Source organism: Dipodomys spectabilis, unplaced genomic scaffold (assembly GCF_019054845.1).
Source record: "Dipodomys spectabilis isolate Male_0828 unplaced genomic scaffold, ASM1905484v1 ptg000588l, whole genome shotgun sequence".
NCBI lineage: Eukaryota > Metazoa > Chordata > Mammalia > Rodentia > Heteromyidae > Dipodomys > Dipodomys spectabilis.
In genome coordinates, this window is record NW_024871265.1 from 992,728 (window position 1) to 1,012,825 (window position 20,098).

At 39.6% G+C, this 20,098-nt stretch overlaps 1 protein-coding gene across 2 annotated transcripts in view; it reads left to right on the plus strand.

The window, feature by feature from the left end:
* Nucleotides 1-20,098, plus strand: part of Ckap2l (cytoskeleton associated protein 2 like) — a 39,867-nt gene that overhangs the window by 17,981 nt on the left and 1,788 nt on the right. Inside the window, exons 5-8 of one of the 2 annotated variants that reach the window (XM_042670948.1) lie at nucleotides 4,104-4,311; nucleotides 13,305-13,460; nucleotides 17,759-17,822; nucleotides 19,428-19,602. In XM_042670948.1, the coding sequence (XP_042526882.1) occupies nucleotides 4,104-4,311; nucleotides 13,305-13,460; nucleotides 17,759-17,822; nucleotides 19,428-19,602 (603 nt within the window). The remainder of the gene's footprint in view (nucleotides 1-4,103; nucleotides 4,312-13,304; nucleotides 13,461-17,758; nucleotides 17,823-19,427; nucleotides 19,603-20,098) is intronic. The other variant, XM_042670950.1, reaches the window with a different exon arrangement.

Genomic DNA, 20,098 nt, shown 5'->3' on the forward strand with positions numbered 1-20,098 from the left:
TGACCAGCTTAGATACAAGGGTCAGGGAAGGTACTTCCAACAGTCACATCTGAGTTGAGAGCTAAGACTGATGGCAAGAAGGACCAACCATCTGAGTACAAAGAAAAGTGATTGAGAAACCCCTGAGCTAGTAAATGAGTTCCCAGACAAGAGAGAAGTGGTCCTAAGACAGGTTGTGGCTTGTTGCACATGATTACTTTGATGGCAAAGGTTCCATGCATTCACATATTCCTTTAGCAACTTCTGATGTGCCAGGCTCAGGAAGGAACTAGAACAGTGAGCACATAGTCAGTCTCTACCCCTCTGTAACTTATGATTTGAGGTATATATGGAAAGTCTTAGAGAAATAAAATACTGGCATTGAGATGCTAGGAACAAGCTGATTTTAGAAAAGAAAGGTTCCCCCTTTGTTTATGATGAAAAGGAAGGCTGTGAAGCTAGCAAGAATTCCAGGGACATATCTCAACTTCTGTTGTTAGGTAAGCAGAATGAAAGTGAATAAAAAATGTTGAGGCCAAAATAAGCTATTCATAAGTACGAATGGTACTCTGAAATCGAAAAGAAACAAAAGAGCTAATGACATCCTGTTTTTGTTTTTTTTTTGTCGGTCATGGGGCCTGAACTCTAGGCCTGGGCACTGTCCCTCAGCTCTTCAGCTCAAGGCTAGTACTCTACCACTTGAGCCACAGCGCCACTTCTGACTTTTTCTGCTTATGTGGCCCTGAGGAATCGAACCCAGGGCCTCATGCATGCAAGGCAAGCACTCTACCACTGAGCCACCTTCCCATCCCTAACATCCATTTCTTAATATTTACTTATTAACATCATTTAAAAACCAAAACTATAGGGTCAAAAAAAAAAAGCCAGGCTGGGAGCATGGTCTAGTGATGGAGTGCTTGACTATCTTGCATGAAGCATGACATACACAGAAAAGGCCGGAAGTGGCACTGTGGCTCAAGTGTACAGTGCTAACCTTGAGCAAAAGAAGCTCAGGGACAATGCCCAGGCCCAGGTCTGGCAAAAAAAAAAAAGCCAAATTGATGATCTCTAGGAATTAGAGAATAGAGGTAAGGTTTACTAGTAAGTAGTAAATGGATTAGTGGGTAGGGCTTATCTTCTATCTTGATTATAGTTATTGTTACATGTCTTCATACATTTATACTCATGGAATCTCACACTTTAAAAAGATAAACTTGGGGCTGGGAAGGTGGCTCAGTGGTAGAGTGCTTGCCTTGCATGTATGAGGCCCTGGATTCGATTCCTCAGCACCACATAAGCAGAAAAAGCCAGAAGTGGCGCTGTTGCTCAAGTGGTAGAGCACTAGCCTTGAACTGAAAAGCTGAGGGACAGTGCCCAGGCCCAGAGTTCAAGCCCCACGACTGACAAGATAAACTTTACTAGATATCATTACATAAACCTGTGTGGGCCAGGTATTGTGCTATGCACTATTCATTTCTGCCTTCACAGAGCTTGCATCCTAGAGACAGACAAGCAATATGTTGACTACATAAGACTGGATATTCACAGATAATTACTCTTTAAGGAAGTGTCATTTGAACAGGGGATGGAAGATGCAAGACCTTGAGACAGGAATGGGCATGGATTAAGAAAATGAAAGGATGGGCTGGGAAGGTGGCTCAGTGGTAGAGCGCTTGCCTTGCATGCCTGAGGCCCTGGGTTCAATTCCTTAGCACCACATAAGCAAAAAAAGAAAAAAGCCGGAAATGGCACTGTGGTTCAAGTGGTAGAGCGCCAGCCTTGAGCTGAAGAGCTGAGGAACAGCACCCAGGCCCAGAGTTCAGGCCCCATGACCGGACCCAAAAAAAGAAAAAAAGAAAATGAAAGGATGCCCAAGTTCCTGATAGGTAGTGGCCAAGAGGGAGATGAGACATAGGTTGAGGATGTAGGCAAGAGCAAATTTACACCATATATTTCAGCCACAGAGAACATTTTGAATTGTATTCCACAAGCCATAGGTAGCCCTTGGCAGTGACACGATCTGCTTTACAACCTACAAATCAGCAATTGTGTGCAGCATGAGTTTAAGGAAGGTGAGAGTGGAAGCGGGGAGATCAATTAGTAAAGCTGCCACAGCATTTCAGACAGAAGGTGACAATGATGGGGACCAGCATGGTAGTACTGTATGCAGAAGCAGTACTGAATCTGAAGTGATGTGTCAGATATGCAGGAAAGAAAGAAACTACTCAATAGAACACCTGTTTTCAGCCCTAGAAACTGAGTAGACTAGGATGGTATTTATCAAGGGGAGAAAACTAGGGACAGATCTGGAGATGAAAATCAAGAGCTTTGTTTTGCACAATATTAAATTGAAATGTATCACGCATCAAATAAAAGATACCAGCCTAGACAGTGTGTTTAGGAAATCTGTAGCTCCTACAGAAGACCTGCAAATGTGCACTTGCAGATCATTGATACATAATTATAATTTAACAAAGCTGAAGCTTGTGTATATAACCACTTGGGCCTGCATATCTTTATAAATCCACCTGTAGTCCTCCAAGAGTATATTACCTGCTTGAAAACAGGAATGGAGCCAGGCATTGGTGGCTCACACCTGTAATCCTAGCTACTCAGGAGGCTGAGATCTGCAGATCACAATTCAAAGCCAACCCAAACTGGAAAGTCTATGAGACTCTTACCTCCAGTTAACCATAAGAAAACCAGAAGTGGAACTGTAGCCTAAAGTGGTAAAGCACCTAGCTTTAAGCAGAAAAGTTTAGTGACATCTTAGAGTTCATCTCCCATGACTGACAAAAAAGGAAAAAGTGGGGGGTGTGAGGAGTAGAGAATGCAAGTAATATAATCTGGCCATGCATATACTATACTTTTGTCAGTTGGTTTATATGTGCAAATGGCCCTATGCATGTTTTCATAAATGTTTATAATTTAGATCTAACTTATACATAACCCCTTTAAACAATTAACAGGTTAGCAAAAAGGCTCTCAAGAAGCTGAAATACGTTCTGTCAGAGGAGAGATGAGGTCAAGGGGAAGGAAGGCAAACAGACAGGCAAATGAATAAAGGAAGGATGACCAATATACATATGTAAAAGTGGAACTTGAGAGTGTGGTAACTTGAGGAAACGGGTGCAGTTTAATGGTAGGGAAAATGATTACAACTACTTAAAGATAATAATAACTAAAAAAGTGAAAGAGAGAGGAGAATGTGAATAATGTAAGTTAATACTTGTCAGAGAAGAGCTACTTAAGTACAGTACAGAAAGCCAGGCATGGTGATGCAGGCATGTAACCATAGCACTTGGAAGGAGAAGCAAGAGGATTTTAAGTTCAAGGATAGCTTGGCTACATAATGAGACTGTCAAAAAATACTAAAAACTTCAAGAAAGCAAAGAGCCCTGAAAATATTAATGTAGTTTATGAAAGAAAGTCAGGAGAGCACAAGGAATTGGGTGAAATGTGTTACTTTGAGCACCAAGACCCTATTGAAGGCAAAATGCAGATTTGGTAGGTCTCTGCTGAATGATCAAAAGCATCTGGTAGAAAAAATGGAGTGGTGAGTTGGTACTCTCAGAAATGAAAAGCTATCCTAGGAATGCAAATATCCAAACTAGCATATAGAGAAATTAAAAATAATGAATATAATTAGGAAGTTGAGGTAGTTGAAGGTTGAAATGCTGGCCACCTATTATCATTCTCACATCAATCTTGGAATGAGTAGGACTGACCCAGTGCTATCATTGTCCATTTGTTGATTATTTCTTAATTCATTCTCTGGCCTCTGTCTATAGTTGAAGGTTTACTTACTTCCAATCTCCACATATAGTGTACTTTAAGAGCTAGACTTTGGTTTTTTTGTTGGTTGTTTTTGGGTCCAGTCGTGGGGCCTGAACTCTGGGCCTGGGCACTGTCCCTCAGCTCTTCAGCTCAAGGTTAGCGCTCTACTACTTGAGCCACAGCGCCACTTCCGGCTTTTTTCTTTTTGCTTATGTGGTACTGAGGAATCGAACCCAGGGCCTTGAGCATGCAAGGCAAGCGCTCTACCACTGAGCCACCTTCCCAGCCCCTAGACTTTGTTTTGAAAAACTAAAGCCATCCTTCCTTACTCTTTAATTGCATAACAGGAAACAACTTGAAGAATGGCAAAAATCCAAGGGGAAAATCTATAAACGTCCTCCTATGGAATTTAAAACAAAAAGAAAAATAATAGAAGAAATGAATATTTCATTCTGGAAGAGCATTGAAAAAGAAGAAGAAGAAAAGAAAGCACAATTGGAACTCTCCAATAAAATTAACAACACTCTGAAAGGATGTCTGCAGCTCATTGAAGAGGTTAGTATGAAAGGTGAGCTTGCAGAGCTTTGAACTAGAGTCTTGGGCTCACAGTTAAACATCAACTATTTCTTTTTTGTGAAGTTAGAAATTCAGTTCATGCTTTTTAGCTTCTTTGTTTTTGTAGCATGAAAAAATACACAAGTACGTTCATATTAAAATGATTTTAAATGATACAACAATGAATAGGTCTCCCTACACATACACACACACACACACACAAACAGACACACACATTGCTGCTCTCACAGGTGACCGCTATTGCCAGCAGTTTTCTGTTGTTGTTGTTGTTTTTTTTGGGGGGGGGGTTCAGTCATGGGGCCTGAACTCTGGGCCTGGGCGCTGTCTCTCAGCTCTTCAGCTCAAGGCTAGAGCTTTACCACTTGAGCCACAGCGCCACTTCCAGCTTTTTTATTTTTGCTTATCTGGTGCTGAGGAATCGAATCCAGGGCCTCAGGCATGCAAGGCAAGCACTCTACCACTGAGCCACCTTCCCAGCCCCACTTGCCAGCAGTTTTTATACATGTATACTCTGTACAGGTACACAGAGAAATGAATTATTTATGACCTTTGTCATCTCTTCTTGTTTTCATCTCTTGCTTTATTCATTTTTTTCTCATGCATCAATTTCAACACAACACAATTTTTGTTTTTTCTTAACTGTTTAGTTAAAAGCTTGGAAGTTTTAATTTAGTCCTCATCTCAGAAATATATTTATTGTTTAAATTTGCCTCTAATTTTGCCTTCTTATATCCCTCAGATTTGACTAATGTTCCTTATTACCTTGTTAGTCAGGATCAAGTCACAAGAACAGAAACTATATCAACTATCTCAATAAAAACAATTCAAGGGGCTGAGAAGGTGGCTTAGTGGTAGAGTGCTTCCTTTGTATGCATGAGGTCCTGGGTTCAATTCCTCAGCACCACATAAGCAGAAAAAGTCAGAAGTGGCACTGTAGCTCAAGTGGTAGAGCACTAGCCTTGAGCTGAAGAGCTGAGGAACAGTGCCCAGGCCGAGAGTTCAGGCCCCAGGACTGACCAAAAAAAAAAAAAAGTGTAGAAATCGGCTATTCAGTGTTTTGTGTGAGTTCCCTGTTTTGTGTGAGTTCCCTAGAAGTGGACCCTAAGAGAAGAAAAGTTATTTATTAAAAGAAGTTCCCAGGGCACACTGGGAGGAAAGAGAGATCATAAGATGGGGAAGAAAAAGCAGGGCGCTGGTGGCTCACGCCTGTAATCCTAGCTACTCAGGAGGCTGAGATCTGAGGATCACGGTTCAAAGCCAGCCCGGGCAGGAGAGACCATGAGACTCCTATCTCCAATAAACCACTAGAAAACCGGAAGTGGCGCTGTAGCTCAAGTGGTAGAGCGCTCGCCTTGAGCTGAAGAGCTGAGGGACAGCGCCCAGGCCCAGGGTTCAAGCCCCACGACCGACAAAAAAAAAAAAAAAAAAGATGGGGAAGAAAAGTAAGTCAATGATGTGATATCAAGCTACTCCCAAAGGTAACTGGTATGGTCCCAAGAGAAGCTCTGGAGACAGTGTAAGCCATACCCCTAAGTCACCCTAATCTGCAAGGTCATTTGTTAGTAGTTGTCTTATGAGGATATAAATTTTCACACACTACAGACTCTAGACACACTAGAAGGCAGAGACATTGGCATTCCAAAATGGAAGTACACTGTGAGCCTGGGTGAACAACTGTGGTAAGGGATTTGAGAGGATATGGCAGGATATGTTGCTACACACAGTGACGTGATCTGCACTCCAAGCTGACAGCAGACAGGAATCTGGGTAACACAGGCAGTAACTGCAGGGAGCAGCTAGTGTTCACCAGGTATATAAAAATAGAGATGGAGGGAAAAGTGCTTTTCCTATTTTATCACTTAGCAATCAATGTAGTGCTTCTGTGACCATGTGGGTGACACATCAAGCAGTCAACCAATTCTTAACCATTCTCCTCTAATTCAACTCAGTTCTGATAGTTTCTACCAAGAGCTATGATCGCATCTCACGGTTTGAGGGCTTAGTCCCAAGACAAACCCCATTCCCACTCCTTACTTCCAATGCCAATTACAAACCCCAGATTGTTTTACCTGTGACAAACAAGCTATTAATCAGGGTTCCCTCACCCCACATCCTGCTCCTTTCTAGAGCAGCTCACAGAACTCAGAAACACTTCACTTGCTAGTTTACTATAAAGGATTTTACTAGGACTATTGATGAAAACATGCATAGAGTCAGGAAATGGAAAGGAACGCAGATCTTTCATTGTCCTCTCCAGGTCCACTGCCTTGCAGGAATCCTCATGTGCTCTGCTATCTACAAGTTCTCTGAACCCAGTCTTCTGGGGTTTTGTGGTGACTTCTTTACATGGGCATGATTAATTGAATCACTGGCCATTTGTAATGAATTTAACCTTCAGTCCCTCCCCAGAGGTCCTAATCCTGCCTAGGTCTTTTCAGTGACCAGCAGCCATCCTGAAGCTATGTAGAAGCTGCTAGCCTTCAATCAACTCATGAATTATTCTTTTATTCAAAGGATTTTAGAGTTACATGCCAGGAAATAGAGTAAGACAAATACATATTTTACAAAATCATAATGAGAGAAAAGATCTGTAGTAGAAATAGGACTCCAACTCTAAGTAGAATGTACTGTCCAGCAGTTGTGATACCACAGGGGCTGGAGAAGGGGCCCTGCTGGCCTGGGCCTCTGGCCTTGAGGAAAGACTGCTGCTCCTAGGAGCCTAGTGAGGAGGGAAGAGAGAGACCAGAACCAAGTGCTGCTGCTAAGCTGAAAAATGAAAGCAGATGGGAAGAAGGAAGTCTCTTCTCCTTTATCCATCCTTACTAGCTTCTCTAATGCCTCACACTGGCAGAGTCCAGTAGGAAGCTGCTGTCTAGTAGAAAGTCCTTAGAGTTCTAGCATCACAAAGTGGAGGGTTACAGGTGGATTTAGAGACAAGAGACAATAGCTTGCTGTGTAACTTGCCTACGAACTGACATATTCTCCTTGCTGTTCATTTCTAAATGGTTTGAGATCTCCATTTAGAGGCTTGCCTGGGCTGCACGGTAAGACCCTATTTATCTTTAATTTTTAGGATTTTAGGGGTTTTTTCTTGCTTTCTAAATACTTTTACTTATATTGTGTTATGATTGATAAGGTGACCCTTGTGACTTTTTGTGTGTGTGTGTGTGAAAATACCGTATAGAGGGTTACAATTACATGGGCAAGAATAATGAGTACATTTCTTATCAAACATTGTTGCCTCCTAGTTTCCCCTTCCCATCTTCCCCCCACCCTCACCCCCCCAGCCAAAGTTGTAAAGTTCGTTTTTTGGTTTTTTTTGGTTCCGGTCGTGGGGCCTGAACTCTGGGCCTCGGCACTGTCCCTCAGCTCTTCAGCTGAAGGCTAGCGCTCTACCACTTGAGCCACAGTGCCACTTCCAGCTTTTTTCTTTTTGCTTATGTGGTGCTAAGGAATTGAACCCAGGGCCTCAGGCATGCAAGGCAAGCGCTCTACCACTGAGCCAACTTCCTAGCCCCTTAAAGTTCGTTTTTTGACATAATGACTTATGCTTGATGGAATTCGTTAAAATTTCTTTTTTTTTTTTTTTTGATCCAGTCATGGGGCCTGAACTCTGGGCCTGGGCGCTGTCCCTCAGCTCTTCAGCTCAAGGCTAGCGCTCTACCACTTGAGTCACAGCACCACTTCCGGCTTTTTTCTTTTTTGCTTATGTGGTGCTGAGGAATCGAACCCAGGGCCTCAAGCATGCAAGGCAAGCGCTCTACCACTGAGCCACCTTCCCAGCCCCATTGAAATTTTCTTTATGGTATAAATTTCTGATTATTTTTAGTAAATGTTCTAGAAGTATCTGAAAAAGTAAATATGTCTTTCAGTTTACTTAATCTGTTACTTTCTTTTTTTTGTGGGGGGGTCCGGTCGTGGGGCCTGAACTCTGGGCCTGGGCGCTGTCCCTCAGCTCTTCAGCTCAAGGCTAGTGCTCTACCACTTGAGCCACAACGCCACTTCTGGCTTTTTTCTTTTTGCTTATGTGGTGCTGAGGAATCGAACCCAGGGCCTCTGGCATGCAAGGCAAGCGCTTTACCACTGAGCCACCTTCCCAGCCCCTAATCTGTTAATTTCTGAAAAAAAATTATTTCAAGGTTTCTCTGGAGCTATGATCAGTCATGGACAATTTCCCATTGTATTTCTGTAAAGATTTGCTTTTTTATCTTTCCAAATCTGTTGTTAGCACATGAAGATTAATGACACTTTGATTTCTCTTTTGCCTGCTAATTACCTTACCACATCGGAGTTCTTAGTAGAATTTATCTACGAGATCTTTTTCTATCCCTTTAGGTTTCTGGTTGTTGTTCATTTATTTGTTTATTTGGGAAAGGGGAGCAATACCTGGGCCCTGGGCAATACTCAAGACCTTCCTCCTGCTAGGCAGGCACTCTACCCCTTGAGCTCCATCCCCAATCCACTTTACTTTCATTTTTGTTCAAACAGGGTCTTACTTTTTTCAACCTAAACTACAATCCTCCTGTTTATGCTATTTGTTGAGATGAGATATTAAGAACTTTTTGCCTAAGCTGTCCACAGACTGCAATTCTCCCAGGTAGCTGAGATTATAAATGTAAACCACTATACCCCGCACCATCTCTTTAGTTTTAAACTTTCCTGGGTTGATTTCTTTTAGGAATGTCTTATATGAATGTGTACAGGTGAATTTTTTTTTTTTTTTGGTCGGTCGTGGGACTTGAACTCTGGGCCTGGGTGCTATCACTTAGCTCTTCAGCTCAAGGGTAGCATTCTACCACTTGAGCCACAACACCACTTCTGGTTTTCTGGTGGTCTATTGGAGATAAGAGTCTCGAGGACTTTCCTGCCTGGGCTGGCTTTAAACCGCGATCCTCAGATCTCAGCCTCCTGAGTAGCTAGGATTACAGGTATGAGCCACTGGCACCCAGCTTCAGGTGAATTTTTTAAACAAATCCAAAGCTCTCTGTTTTAAAAAGCAAATTTAGCCTCTACACATTTATGATTACTCATATGTCTAAATTTAAACCTGCCATTTTATTTTATAATTATTTTTCCTGTTTCTGTGCTTGATACAGTTTACTTTGTAACGAAAACAGTAAGTCAAAAACAGTAAGTCAGATGGGAAGGGGAAACAAAGGAGGAGGCTACAATGTTTGATGAGAAATGTACTCATTATCTTGCTCATGTAATTGTAACCCCTCTGTACAGTATTTTCACAATAAAAAAAAAAAATGAAAAAAAAAAAAAACAGTAAGTCAGAAACAAAATGGTAGCCGAGTGCTGGTGGCCCAGGCCTGTAATCCTAGTTACTCAGAAGGCTGAGATCTGAGGATCACAGTTCAAAGCCAGCCTGGGCAAGGAAGTCTGTGAGACTCTTATCTCCAATAAACCACCAGAAAAACCAGAAGTGGCGCTGTGGCTCAAGTGGTAGAGTGCTGGCCTTGAGCTAAAGAGCTGAGGGATAGTGCCCAGGCCCAGAGTTCAAACCCCATGACATTAAAAAAAAAAAAAAAGGTAGATGAACTACTAAATGATAATTCAAATATAACTTGAAAACTTTCTGAATCCTTATATTTGTGAAAATGTCATCATTTTACCCTTATTCTATGATCAAAGTTTGGCTAGAGATAATTCCTAATTTCAGGTTATTATCCATGGAAAACTTGAAAGTTAATTTTTTAATTTTCTTTTTTTTTTTTTGGTCAGTCATGGGGCTTGAACGCTGGGCTTGGGCACTGTCCCTCAGCTCTTCAGCACTACTTCCAGCTTTTTCTGCTTATGTGGTGCTGAGAAATCGAATCCAGGGCCTCACACATGCGAGGCAAACACTCTACCACTGAGCCACCTTCCCAGCCCCTAATTTTCTTTCTTGAATCTGAAGTTGCTGATTTATTAAAGTCATGTGATCTGAATTTCATTGCTCTGTAAGTACCATCCTTTTATTTTAATAAGTTTTTTTATTGTGAAAATACTGTACAGAGGGGTTACAGTTACATGAGGAAGGTAATGAGTACATATCTTATCAAGCATTGTTGCCCCCTCCTTCCTCCTTTGTTTTTCCCCTAACATCCCTTCCCTCCAACCTCCACAACTACATCCTGCCCCTCCCCTGCCTAAATTGTAAAGTTCATTTTTTTTAACATAGTGTCTTATACATTTCATTGTTGCAATGTGTCAACCTGTATCCCTATTTAAACAATTTGTTTTTTTCCTTTCACTCCCCGTACCATCCTTTTTATTCCCCTCTTTGGAAGCTTTTAGGATTATCTCTTTATCCTTAGTTTTTTCAAGGGAAGTTTTGAGTCGAATTTTTTTAATTTTTTTATTGTTATTATAAAGGTAATGTACAGAGGAGTTACAGCTATATAAGTCATTTGTTTTTGGACAATGTCACCCCTTCACTCACTCTCTCCCAGTTTTACCCTCCCATTCTCATCTATAAATTGTATAGTTCATTTTCAACATAGTGTCTAGTGAGTTCCTCTGTTGCATTTGTTCATCCTTTGTCCTTCCATTTCTGTGCCTCTCCTTCTCCTCCCTAAGACAGATAAATGAACGAACAAGACAGAAAGAGGATAAAAAAAACAACAAAGAAAAAAACCTCTTATTTCTATTTCTTGGAGTTCATTTTTATAAATATTATTTTATATTATCAGAGGCACATAGGCATTGCACCTTTGTGTTCCTCCCCAAAGAGTATCCTCTGGTCTCACTATGTATGAACGCCTAGAGTCCTGTGTAATTTTTCATGCCCCAGTGTATTTTTAGACCTAACTTCCACATATAATAGAAAACATGTGCTCTCTGTCTCTATGTATCCTCAGTTTTCTAAATTTGTTTCTTTCATCATCCTTCTTGACTAGTTAGATTTACAGTCTACAGTTTTTATTGTTGTTGGTGGTGGTGGTGGTGGTAGTGGTGGTAGTGGTGATTGTGGGGCTTGAACTCAGGCCTGAATGCTGTCCCTGAGCTTATTAATCAAGTCTAGCTCTCTACCACTTTGAGCCACAATGACACTTCCAGTTTTCTGAGGTTAATTGTAGACAAGAGTCTCACCTCTGGGGCGCTGGTGGCTGACACCTGTAATTATAGCTACTCAGGAGGCTGAGATCTGAGGATCTCAATTCAAAGCCAGCCTGGGCAGGAAAGTCCAAGAACTCTTATCTCCAATTAACTACCAGAAAACCAGAAGTGGCACTGTGGCTCAAGTGGTAGAGTGATTGCCTTGAGCTGAGAAGCTCAGGGATAGCGCCCAGGCTCCGAGCTCAAACCCCACAACCAACCAAAAAAAAAGTCTCACAGACTTTCCTGCTGGGGCTAGCTTCAAAACCATGATCCTTAGATCTCAGCCTCCTCAATAGATAGGATTACAGACATGAGTCTCTGGTGCCAGCTAGACAAGTTTTTTGTTATTCAGTTCTTGACATTTTTCTCCTGCAGCTGCTTTCAATGTTTAGCTCTATTCTACTTTTCTACTAGAAATTCTGTTAAAAGTTTATTGGAATTAACAATAGATGTGGCTTCCAGAACCTTACATTTCTATTTTATACTGTCCCTTTTGATCTGTTGCACTGGAGTTTGGGGAAGTTCTACAGTTGAATTTTCAGCTCACTGGTTTATTCTTCAGCAGTATCTATTGCTATTCTTTGTTTATTTATGTGTGCTACTGATAATTGAACCCAAGCCCTCTCACTATTCATTCTTTTTTATAACAGCCCATTCTAAGTTTATAATAGCAATATTCTCTTATCACTCTGCCAATTCTGCCTATAGTATTCTTCCAATGTATCCCTCTTTGGTCTCTCAACTTTTTGCTCCAATGTTCCTTCTGCTTTGTTGAATTTTATAATTTTATAAACAATATTGGTTTTCTCAAGCACTGATTCTTGATTGTGAATGTATCTTTGTGAATGTGACTCCTGCATCTCAAAAGCAGCAGAAGGTACTGCTTGATTAAATGTGCCAGTGCCTGGACTTCAGAGCATGGTAGGTCCCTCTTTATGGTGGTCCATACTACTAGCCTCCTCCCCTGAGAACAAGCCAAACCCAAGTCAAAGCTCATTGGCATAGAATTTAATCTCTTTCATATACAGCTGTGTGAATCTTCAACCATACATACATACTCCTGACCTTTGCATACCTCTACCACCCTTCGTGATGCTGTTAGCATCATGTGGAAACTCACAGTTCAGGTTATTCTAGATATGTAGTATCATGAATATTATGAATATGTAAGTATTGATTACTGTAGAGTTCAGTTTGGCTTTAGTTTTGCACCTCATAAAAATATAGAACATATTCCTTACCTTCTAATATGATATTTTTATGTGTGATCTACTGTAACTTAAAATTTCATAATTAATGTCAAAAATCATTGAAATATAAAATTAAAATGTGTAGTTGTGTGTGTCTTGTCCTGAGTCTTGAACTCAGAGCTTGGACACTGTCCTTGAGCTTGACTTTTTGGTGGTTAGTTGAAGATAAGAATTTTTTGAACTTTCTGGCCCAGCATGGCTTCAAACCACAATTATCAGATCTCAATTTCCTAAGTAGCTAGGAATCCAAGTATGAGCCATCATATTATATGTATATCATACCTCATTTAAATAAAATTTTAAGTTTAGAATAAAGTTAATGGCTGGGTGCTGGTGGCTCATGTCTCTAACACTAGCTGCTTAGTAAGATGAAATCTGAGGAAGTTCAAAGCCAGCCTGGGCAAGAAAGTCCATGAGATTCTATCTCCAGTTAACTACCAAAAAGCCAGAAGTAGAGCTCAAGTAAAGCAGCCTTGACTGAAAAAGCTAAGGACTAGCCTCCAGGCCCTGAGTTTAAACCTTACTACTGGCACTGAAAAAGGAAAGGAAAGAAACAGGAAGGGAATGGAAGAGAAAGGATGGGACATTAAAGACGCAACAGTGAAACAGAGATCTCTGGATATTTTCTTTTTTCAGGGAGTGCCTTCTCATGAAGTATTTACAGTATTGTCTGGCATTCCTGAGGCTGAGAAATTTGCTAAATTCTGGATCTGCAAAGCAAAGTTGCTGGCAAGTAAAGGCACCTTTGATGTTATTGGGCTTTATGAAGAGGCCATTAAAAGTGGGGCAACAGTGAGTATCTGTCTTGGGTGGGTGACTTCTTCAAGTTCTCTTTCATGTGGTTTTTCTAATATTGCTTAAAATAGGTATATAATAAAATGTGAAACTTCTGACTAATGAAGGATGAGGGGTCAATATGATCGAAGTATGTTATGCATGTATGAAAATGTCATAACTTGTTATGACAAAAACTTGTTATTTTATACAATTTATACATACCAAACAAAACTATGAAAGCTAGAGGTTCATACCTGTAATCCCAGTCACTCAGCAGGCTAAGATCTAAGGATCGCAATGGTTCAAAGCTAACCCAGACAGAAAGTCTTATCTCAAAATAACCAGCACAAAGCCAGACATGAAGGTATGTATGACTCAAGAGGTTAGAGTACCAGACTTGAGCAAAAAAGCCAAGTGTAAGCACAAAAACAAAAAATAAAAATAAAATTAACTTGATGAAGTTATACATACAACATGAAGTATAGTATGTCCTTTAATACATTAATAGAAAGTAATACATTTATAGAAAGTAATGTTACATGTAAACCAATAGAGCAGTTTTCTTGTCAAGTAATCACATCTTACTTAATACTAATGAAAGAAATATACAGTTTATGGAAAGTTAGAACATCAGTATCCAATTCTCATTAAAGTTTGACCTCAAAGTACCTAAAAAGATAACAAGTTCAACACACCAATAAATAAACAATTCATAGCCATTGAGTAAAATAACTTTAATTCTAAAACCTAGAATAAAACCATCTTAGAACCATGATTTTTAAACAAAGACTGAATGAATTAATGTTGTAACTCTTTTTTACTTAATGGTCATTTTTCTGACTCATACTCAGTATTCTGTAGACTGTTTCCATGATTATTCACAATCACAGTTAAATAGTTCAGTAAATTTCATTCAGTAAGATTTTTGCTTCTTTCTACTCCCATTTTCTACTTCCCAGAGAAAACTGATTATATGTTTACCTCTATTGTAAGAAAATGCTTGGGTTGTTATTTTCTTCACTTTTCAGTTTTAGGTGTAATTGTGGAGAGGTTGAGGATTTAACCATCCCCCTCACATACTGTACTTCCTTCTTGAGTTGGGTGCATCTCATTTCCTAGTGCTCTATTAAGTTTTCTCCTTCCTTCATTACGTTTCTTCTCAAGTGTTGTCCTCTGTGTGTGTGTGTGTGTGTGTGTGTGTGTGTGTGTGTGTGTGTGTGTTATCTATGCATGTCTCTGTCTCTGTATCTCTTTCACACATGTACACTATTATTTGCTTATTTTTTATTACTGTATTCTATAATCTCTATTCAGATTCTTATGACATTGGGCTATTTGAAAAAGTGTAAAATTCTGGACACATGGATTCACTCTAACATAATCTAGCTGTATAGAATGGTTAGATAACACTCAATATCAGTATTATTAGGTCTTTCCCCTTAAACTGGTTAAATTCTCTAAAGAAAGCTCTTCTAGTCTTCTTGCTGGAGCTAGCAACTTTCTGCATCTTTTGGGGAAAGAGGAAAGCTACTAATCTCAAACCTCACTCTGAGAACTTTTGATTTATCCTGTTTTCAGTAAATACCTCTGATCTTGCATGATATGTATCCCCCCCCCCCACCCCAAAGGGACTTGTAGAATTTGATATGTATCCCCCCACCCCAACGGGACTTGTAGAATTTATCCCTACTTTTCTGATGGGATGAAAAGGTACAGTCCTTAGCTGCATGATTTTCAGAGATATAGGGTGGATTTGGAGGTCTGACTCTCAATACAAGTTCTAGAATCCTCCTGATTAGGTCCCACCTCCATTCTCTTTTGTTGTTGTTGTTGTTGACTGTCATGGGCTTGAACTCAGGACCTGACCTTTTAGGTTCACAGCTAGCCCTCTACCTCAGAGCCATAGTTCTCCTTCCAGCTTTTTCAGTGCTTAATTGGAGATAAGAGTCCCCTGGACTCTTCTGCTCTGGCTAGTTTCCAACTGTGATCCTCATATCTCAGCTTCCTGAGTAGCTCGGATAATAGACATGAGTCACTGGCTCCTAGCTCCACCTCCCATTCTTAACCTACTAGGAGATCTGTGGTATGATCTGGGGTTTTCTTGGCCATACTGCCAGGTCAAGATTTATATCCTTTGAGTAGTCAAGTTGGTTACCTCTCTTCCTTCTGTCTTCCAGATTCCATCTGCTATTTATTCTCTCCTATTCTTTATACATTTTACTTATTTTTTTTCCCAGTTCTGGGTCTTGAACTCGGAGCCTGGGCACTGTCCCTGAGCTTCTTTTGCCCAAGGCTAGCACTCTACCACTTGAACCACAGTGCCACTTTTTATGTGGTACTGAGGGCTGCATGCATGCTAGCAAGTACTCTACCACTAAGCCACCTTCCCAACCCATACTATTTATTTTTTTGAACTAGGAGTTAGATAAGAATAATGAAAATAACACGGTAAATGGGTAATCCTGAAAATGTTGTGATATGTAGACACAATTAAGAAGAAAGCATGCTTTTTAATATTGTAAAATAGTACAACAAAATAAAATCATAAGATGCCCTTAAAGCATAAGTTTATACATAATTACTTGTTTGCAGATGAGAATTAGGAAAAATTCTTTTTCATATGTCACTTTTATTAGCATATTTTTATTTACAAAGGAGTTTCTGATAGTATTTCCATAAATACATATAATACACTTTAATCAGAGTTACTCTCTCTACTACTCTCTTACACATCCTTTCCCTTGTCATCATTTAAATAACTTTTGTGTGTTTATGTGCTGGTCCTGGGGCTTGAACTCAGGAACTGGGCTTTTGAGCAACAGCTCCATTTTCCAGACTTTTGGTGGTTAAATTGGAGATAAGAGTCTCATGGACTTTCCTGCCCCATCTGGCTTTGAACCCCAATCCTCAGGTATCAGCCTCCTGAGTAGCAAGGATTACAGGTAAGAGTCACCAGTGCCCAGCTTAGAAATTTTTAAATATGTTTTATTATTTTCAAATGTGTATATCACCCTCATTTTACATACCTCCAATCTCACTTTCTAAAGTTTCAAGAGAAATTAGAAATAAGCGTATATTCAGTCTACCATTTCTTTAACCATAGGCCTAGACAAATGTAGGATAGTTGATAAAAAGTATTATATAAAATTCATGCTCTTTGCAATGTGTTCTTTACATTTATTCTCACTTCATTAAACTTAAAGCATACTTTCATTTTAGATTTTATAAAAATATATGAAGGGCTAGGAAGGTGGCTCAGTGGTAAAGCACTTGCCTTGCATGCATGAGGCCCTGGGTTCGATTCCTCAGCACCACATAAGCAAAAAGCAAAAAGCCGGAAGTGGCGCTGTGGCTCAAGTGGTAGAGCACTAGCCTTGAGCTGAAGAGCTGAGGGACAGCACCCAGGCCCAGAGTTCAGGCCCCACAACCGGACCCAAAAAAAAAATTTTTTTTAAATATACATATATGAAAAGCTTTGTTTTTATGTTCTGTTTTCAATCTATATCTGTTATTATTTGCACATAGCAGATCAAGAAGAAAAACTTCCAAATATAATTTTCCTGTGAATAGTGAAAAAAATGAAGACTAACTCAGATCATTGTATCAGGAAATTACCCTTTTTTTTTGGAGTTAAAATCTACTATGTAGAACAGGCTAGCTTCAAACTTAAGATCTTCCTGCTTTGGCCTCCTAGAAAAAAAAATTCTGGCATTTAATGTAGCTTAACAGTAGAGCCTAGCATATGTAAGGACCTGGGTTCAATCTCTAGCCTCACTTAGAAGGAAGGAAGGAAGGAAGGAACAAAGGAAGGAAAGGAAGGAAGGCAGGAAGGAAGGAAGGAGGGAGGGAGGGATGGAGGGAGGGAGAGAGGAAGAAAAGAAAATTACAAAATTACTTTTCTATCAGGTTATTTCTATAAGTATGTTGTTACACTAAATAAAAGAAGAATAAAAAGAAAGGCTGGGGAAATTATTTAAAATGCTAACAAATGGGGATGATTTGTTGTTGTTAAGGAACACATCTTCAATGGTATGTACAAATTAATAGGGAAACAATGTGATTTAGAGAAATCTTATTATAAACAACTTTAAAATTAAAATTAAGTATACCAGTTTTTAGCCAATGTTTTCTCCATTCCTTTATTTTTCTATGAAACTTTAAATTTGAAACCTTTTAAATGTTATTTATAGCCAGACAAGAAATTTTCTTAAAAAATGTTTACTCTAGGAAGTTTATTTGAGCATTACACAAAGTCCTTTAGCTCATTTTTTCCATGAATTCTTTTAACTATTTGTTTATTTTCTTCTTTACAGCCAATACAAGAGTTACGGGAAGTTGTTATTAATATTTTACAAGATCCAAACAGAACCACAGAAGGTACTGTTGTTTTTGCATTTAAATTCATTCTCTTTAGCTGTACAAGTAAAAATCATCCAGAAACACCCAAGGGGAAACAAGAAAAGCAATTTTGCATTTCCTGAAAACTCTGACTTCTTGAGTTTCATGGCCTGGCCTTTTCAGCCATTTTCATCAACTGATTTGTTTCTGTTATGTCTAACACTGAACAAAAGTTGTTTCCACCAAAGCAACATAGACTGAACTACCCTGCTTTCCTTAAAGTCCCAGGGGAGAGAAGACATGTGGCTGTTAGCAAGAATCTAGGGCAAAAGAGAAAGAAGTTTTGGATTAAGTTACATGCTTAGTCATAATAAACTCACCATCACTTAGTTGTCTCAATTCTTGTTATCTCTTTAAAAATAGCCATCTCAAAAGTCTCTTTACTTAGGTAACCATTAATGTCATTGGTCAGTCTTTAACGGACTTTTCTATGAGAACTATTAGCCAAACACAGTGATACATTATAATTCCTGATAGTGGGGCTGGGAAGGTGGCTCAGTGGTAGAATGCTTGCCTTGCATTCATGAGGCCCTGGGTTTGATTCCTCAGCACCCATATGCAGAAAAAGCCAGAAGTGGTGCTGTGGTTTAAGTGGTAGAGCGCTAGCCTTGAGCTGAAGAGCTGAGGGACAGTGCCCAGGCCCAGAGTTCAGGTCCCACTACTGCCAAAAAAAAGAAAGAAAGAAAGAAAGAAAGAAAGAATTCCTGATGGTTGTTATGTGAATGGGAAAAAAAGGCAAGCTATCTTTTGAAAATAAAGTGCACTATTCTTGTTCTCTTACAAAATGACAAATCTTTTTCCTTTATGAGTAGATTTAACGAGAGAACAACCAAGTCATGTGGAATTATAGCCAGATAACTCACTACTTTGGAGAATAAAGTTATAGAATAGATATACTTAATGGTAGACTTTGGGAATGATGCTACAACTTAAATAATAGGCACATATATTTATGATGCATGGCAGTGTTATTCAAAGGGATGAAAAAGAGGAACCAACAATTCATTCCTTTGCCACTTGATAGCTTTGTTGATCTTGTTTCGGATCTCAGCCTCTGCACTCAGTGACTACTTATTTCAGTCTGACTTACTTCTTTCATTTTGGTTGTTGTGGCTAGGCAGTCATGAAAATTATGCCAATACAAGACACCTTTTATTCACTGTCAAACGTAATAGCCATGTGGTCATCTCTGAGTAGGGAAGGGATTGAGAAATCAAATTAACCTTGGTAAGTAAGTCAAGAAAATGGAGCATAATGGCAGAAAACCAGTGAATAGTCTCTAAGAGAGTTCTCTTGATAGTTAATAGGAGGTTGGGGGTATGGTAAGTATCTAGGTAGTGACAGGGAGACCCACGGTTTTCTGTAGAGAAGACTGGCTAATGGGATATACTGATGTCATTGGCAATTGCCATGGGACTTAGTAGGAAAATCCAGTTGTAGGTCCCACTTCAAACCAGTTACTATTTACTACAGAGTCCATTATACTCAGAAATCATGGTATTTATTGCTTTTTCATTTTATTAATTTTTAGCTTGAGTATTGAATTGCTAAATCTTACTTTCCTTCTGACCTTCCATACACAAGGAGTTACTTTGAACTCTTTGGTTGCTGAAACTACTACCACAGCAATGGAAGAAGAATCTGGGCAAGCTTGTCTTCCTCCAGAAGAGAAGCAACTGGTTAGAGCAACAACCCAAGTAACCAATACAGAACAGGATAATCTTCCTGGTATCAAATTACAGATTGCCTCAATCCCTAGGTAAGCCAACTTTGTGATCACAGACCTAATTCTGTTCTAAATTTTTCCTCCACTGACCCAGAGTATCAGCAATCTATAGAGTACCACTGTTCAGATGAGATCCAGGTGGTCACTTTAGTTTTAGCATTGAAGAAGGAGCTGAGGATGAGGGGAGCTTGGGACCATTGACAGGATATTCTTCATCTTTTCTCTGTACCCATATTTCCCTCTCTCCTAGCATCAGTCTTACCTCTTTACTCCCATATATCCTACGCTATCTTTTCTGCCTTCCTGTTATAGATAGAACAAAAAGGGGTCAACAGCACCAAGTCCCAAGCATAGGCTATCCCTTGAGCTATGAGAACACATAAGAAGTATATTTCTAAAGCTGAGCCCAGTCATTTTGAGGAGCTGTGTCAGGATGGCAATGTCATTTTCTAAAAGTTAAATGTAGTCTTCCTCAATCATTCTATTCATAATCTTGAAATAATTCCAAACTACAGTGCTAGGATAACAG